General features: G+C 39.4%; 1 protein-coding gene across 1 annotated transcript; it reads left to right on the top strand.

The window, feature by feature from the left end:
- Positions 1 to 2,782: 2,782 nt before the first annotated feature.
- Positions 2,783 to 3,724, top strand: LOC123239780 (vomeronasal type-1 receptor 1-like). Its single transcript, XM_044667077.1, has one exon. It carries the CDS (start codon positions 2,783 to 2,785, stop codon positions 3,722 to 3,724), a length of 942 nt encoding a protein of 313 aa, XP_044523012.1.
- The last annotated feature ends 1,481 nt before the right edge of the window (positions 3,725 to 5,205 follow it).

Below are 5,205 nucleotides of genomic sequence, written 5' to 3'. Positions count from 1 at the left end.
CATTGAGTGCTCATGGGTAGGACAAGCTAACATAATAAAAATGACCATCATACCCAAATTAATATACCTATTTAGTGCTATACCTATCAAGCTACCAAAAAACATTTTTACTGAATTAGAAAAAAAAACTATAACAAAGTTCATTTGGAAGAACAAAAGACCAAGAATATCAAGGAAAATAATGAAAAAAATATGAAGGAAGGTGGCCTAGCAGTACCAGATCTTAAACTGTATTATAAAGCAGTAGTCATCAAAATAATATGATACTGGCAAATAGACAGATGGGAGGATCAGTGGAATAGACTAGGGGTAAGCAACCTCAGCAAGACAGTCTTTGATAAACCCAAAGAACCCAGCTTTTGGGACAAAAACCCACTATTTGACAAAAACTGTTGGGAAAATTGGAAAACAATATGGGAGAGATTGGGCCTAGATCATCATCTCACACCCTATACCAAGATAAACTCAGAATGGGTGAATGACTTGAATATAAAGAAGGAAACTATAAGTAAATTAGGTGAGCAAAGAATAGTATACTTGTCAGATCTATGGGAAAGGAAAGATTTTAAAATGAAGCGAGAGGTAGAAAAAAATCACAAAATGTAAAATAAATAATTTTGACTACATTAAACTAAAAAGATTTTGTACAGACAAAACCAATGCTACCAAAATTAGAAGGGAAACAACAAATTGGGAAAAAATCTTTATAACAAAAACTCAGATAAAGGTCTAATCACTCAAATATACAAGGAGCTAAATCAATTGTACAAAAATTCAAGCCACCTCCCAATTGATAAATGGGCAAGGGACATGAATAGGCAATTCTCAGATAAAGAAATCAAAACTATAAACAAACTCATGAAAAAGTGTTCTAAATTTCAATTAGAGAAATGCAAATCAAAACAACTCTAAGATATCACCTCAGACCTAGAAGACTGGCTAAAATGACAACAGGGGAGAGTAATGAATGTTGGAGGGGATGTGGCAAAATTGGGACATTAATGCATTGCTGGTGGAGTTGTGAACTGATCCAACCATTCTGGATGGCAATTTGGAACTATGCTCAAATGACTTTAAAAGACTATCTGCCTTTTGATCCAGCCATAGCACTGCTTGAATTATATCCCAAAGAAATAAAAAGAAAAAAGACTTGTACAAAAATATTTATAGCCACGTTCTTTGTGGTGGCAAAAAAAATTGAAAAATGAGAGAATGTCTTTCTATTTGGAAATGGCTGAACAAATTGTGGTATCTGTTGGTGATGGAATAATATTGTGCTTAGAGGGATAAAGAACTGGAGGAATTCCATGTGAACTGGAATGACCTCCAGTAATTGATGCAGAGTGAAAGGAGCAGAACCAGGAGAACACAGAGACTGATACTGTGGTATAATCAAACATAATGGACTTCTCTACTAGCAGCAATGCGATTATCCAGAGCAAGGCTGAGAGATTTGATAAAGAAAAGTAGCCACATTCAGAGGAAGAACTGTGGGAGGAGAAATACATAAGAAAAACAATTGCTTGAACACATGAGCTGATGGGGATATTACTGGGGATGTAGACACTAAACGATAACTCTAGTCCAACTATCAATAATATGGAATTAGGTTTTGATCAATGATACATGTAAAACCCAGTGGAATTGTGCATCAGCTAAGTGGGATTAGGGGAGATTGGGGGAGAGGGAAAGAACATGAACTATGTAAATACAAGAAAATATTCAAAATTAAAAAAAAAAAAGGATAGTTAGTAAAAGTAAGTGCACTAATGAGAACTCATGGGCTATTTTGTTGTGTTAATACTGACCCTCCTAACAGTGCCTTGAATCTTGGGTGGCTTCCCTTCTAAGGAAAGTTTATGTAGGAAAATATTCAGGGACAGCTAGTGGCTCAGTGAAAAGAAAATGAGGCCTGGAGATGGGAGATCTTGGGTTCAAATTTGGCCTGAGACACTTCCTAGCTATATGACCCTGATCAAGTCACTTAACTTCAATTGCCTGGCCTTTTTCCTCTTTCTGCCTTGGAGTTGAAACTTAGTGTTGATTCTAAGATAGAAAGTAAGTTTCAAAAAGAAGAAGAGATTGCTCAGGTGCAATACATTGTTTCCTATCAAGTTTATTTTGTTCACCCCAGTATTGTAGCCTGTCAAGCTATTTTTAAATTCATTGGGTTGAATCTAATAAAATTAAATTAAATACAAAATCTTACAAATAGGATCCAAAACTATATTTCCGTAGTATAAAAAGCATGAAATGCATGTCTCTAGAAAGAAAGAAATGTGTCCAGAAAAGAGTTGTGGAGTATCATGTATTGTAGGTTCAAAAAACTGGCAGGGTGATGGGTTAGTCAAAACTAGCCTGGAGAAAAGGGGCAGGTAGGGAGTTTGACTGAGAAAGAACAGCTACCAATTCATAATGGTGGTTTCCTTAAGTGAGCTCAGGAAAAGCAGAAAACTCCTCTGGAAGAAAAGGGCAATCATTTTATCTTGTTTTTTCTTAAAAGTACAGACCATGAATACTGAGCCTATTAATCTTAGCTAAAAAAAATTATATACTGATCCAATAATGTGTAAATGACAAAAGGAGACATTAACTAACAGAGAAGACAGTCACCACTTACAAATTACTGAATTTTGTATGTTTATCTGTAGCACTGAAGGAGCTATTTCATGAGGTCTTTTGGGTGGGAATGAATGATCAATATGCAGGGATGTCATAAAATCTGCATTTCTCTCTGGGCCCCTCAGCTTAGACTGAAATTCTGCTCTTGGACTCCAAGAACATGATTTCTTTGGACAAGCTCCTGAGTATTGCCTTCTTCTCACAGACAGTAATTGGAGTTCAGGGAAACTTCTTCCTGATTTATCTCTTCACTTTCATGTCCTTCACTGGCCAGAGGCTGAGACCCATAGACTTGATTCTCACCCAGCTGGCTTTGGCCAACTCCTTGGTGCTCCTCTCTAAAGGCTTCCCTCAGGGAATGGCAGTTTGGGGGCTGAAGAACTTTTTGGATGGCATTGGCTGTAAAATTGTCTTCTACCTACACAGAGTAGCTCGGGGGCTTTCCCTCAGCATGACCTGCCTCCTGAGTGGTTTACAAGCCATCATCATAAGTCCCAACAACACCACGTGGATCACACTTAAAGTCAGAATCCCAAAATACATTATCCCCTCTAGTATCTTCTGCTGGATTTTCTACATGCTGCAAAATATCATTATTCTTGAGAAACTTCAAGGACCAAAGGGCACCAGAAACATCTCAGAGATAAAGAAGTATGGATATTGCTCTGTTAATGCAACAAATATCATTAGCATTTCATCCTATGTAGTTGTATTCTTCCTCCCTGATGCTGTGCTTATGACCTTCATTAGCTTTACCAGTGGCTACAAGGTTTATCTCCTACACAAGCACCACAAGAGAGTCCAGCAGATGCACACTGCCCACTTCTCCACTCGAGCCTTCCCTGAGATCAGAGCCACCAAAATGATCCTAGTGCTGGTGAGCACCTTTGTCACATTTTACCTAATCAATGCCATCTTGACAGTATATATGCATTCAATGACACCCAGACCCTGGCTGCAGCATAGCTCTGCCTTTATGTCTTCCCTTTTCCCCATGGTTAGCCCTTTTGTGCTCATCAGCAGTGACTCACAAATCCTGAGGTACTACAGTGCTGTCCATAGTAGAAGAAATCCACATACTGGAAATGACTCCACTATCTAGATCTTAATATCTTTCCATGCTCTGGTCAAAAAGATAAAAGTCACTAGAAGGCCTTAATCCAGAAGTGTCAAAGTAGATCCAGAATTCTCATGTAACTCTTTGGACAAGCTCCCATTTCCCAGAAAAAGAACAACTGAGGATCCACATAAGCACTGGTAAGGGGATCAGGACTCTAAATTTAAGAAGATACCTATCACTGCTTACCCTAGAAGCCTAGATAATATGGTTAATAAAGGCTAAATGCCCTTTCTAATCTAATGCATACCAAAATATGAATCATTTGCAACACACATAACCAGGAGTCTTCCCTTTTAAGTGTAATAGGTAACTTCTGGAAAAAGATGGAGAACAGCTTGAGTGATAGATCGTTGGTTATAGAACTTGGAATTTACCCAGATGGCATGAGCCAAGGTCAAAAGACAGTTGGGAGCACCTCTATAAAATCTCAGGGGCTCAGCCATTCTTGGTCTCAGTCTTGAGAAGAGAATTTCTGGAGGGAGAGGGTGGTGGTGGATGGGTAGGCCTATAGACTTGAAGATCCAGCATCCATAACTTATTGCCACAAGAAATTCATTCACCTATTACTAAACAGAGCTGAGAGATAACCACAGCACAGCTGCCAAGAAGAACATCACTATCCCTTCCTTTCCTTTGGTCTAGACCAGTGATTCCCAAAGTGGGATCTACCGCCCCCTGGTGGGTGCTGCAGAGATCCAGGTGGGTGGTAATGGCCACAAGTGCATTTATCTTTCCTATTAATTGGTATTAAAATTTTTTAAAAAATTAATTTCCAGGGGACTAAGTAATACTTTTTCTGGAATGGGGGTGGTAGGCCAAAAAAGTTTGGGAACCCCTGTTCTAGACCATGGCTGGATCTGATCAAGGTCTGTGAGGGGGAAGAGAATCTCCAGCTGAATACCAACCTGATGCTCATTGATTTAGATAATTTTGACTCTCAGTAGATATAGTATAGCCATTCCCAATTCCTCTTTCCTTAACCTGATTCCTACCCCCTTTGAGTCAAAGCATTAAACCCTGTTCAAACTTGATTCAAGTGAAGACTGGCATTCATTCCAAGGGGCAAGTGAATAACTACAGCCAAAGGGGAAAAGGGATTAATATTGCAGTCAGTTAGCATTATCCATTCAAATACCAACAACTAGCCCATTACCAACCTTTATCATTTAACCTAACCCCAAACCAGAGGGGCTGTTGGACAACATATACAGCTTCTCCCTCTATAACCTTGGCTTGGGCACTGTTAATGGGGTCAGGTGCTTAGCTGAGTTGATCATCCATAAGACCTGGTAGTTACCAGCCCACCTTGGTGGCTATTCAGGCATCACTATCCCACTCAGCCTAGATCCATTTACCACCTGAGGATCCTGGGCCAGCTTATCAGGCCCAGCTTATAGAAGCACCTTCCTGTCTATCCTTCCATGTAGTTACCCCCGCTTTGAGCAGCATAACATAAGGCACCT

Source organism: Gracilinanus agilis, chromosome 3 (assembly GCF_016433145.1).
Source record: "Gracilinanus agilis isolate LMUSP501 chromosome 3, AgileGrace, whole genome shotgun sequence".
Classification (NCBI taxonomy): Eukaryota; Metazoa; Chordata; class Mammalia; order Didelphimorphia; family Didelphidae; genus Gracilinanus; species Gracilinanus agilis.
This window is presented reverse-complemented; position numbering and strand designations above follow the sequence as displayed.

Coding starts and splice junctions, on each gene's coding strand:
- LOC123239780 (XM_044667077.1), top strand. CDS start 2,783: ATGATTTCTTTGGACAAGCTCCTGAGTATTGCCTTCTTCTCACAGACA.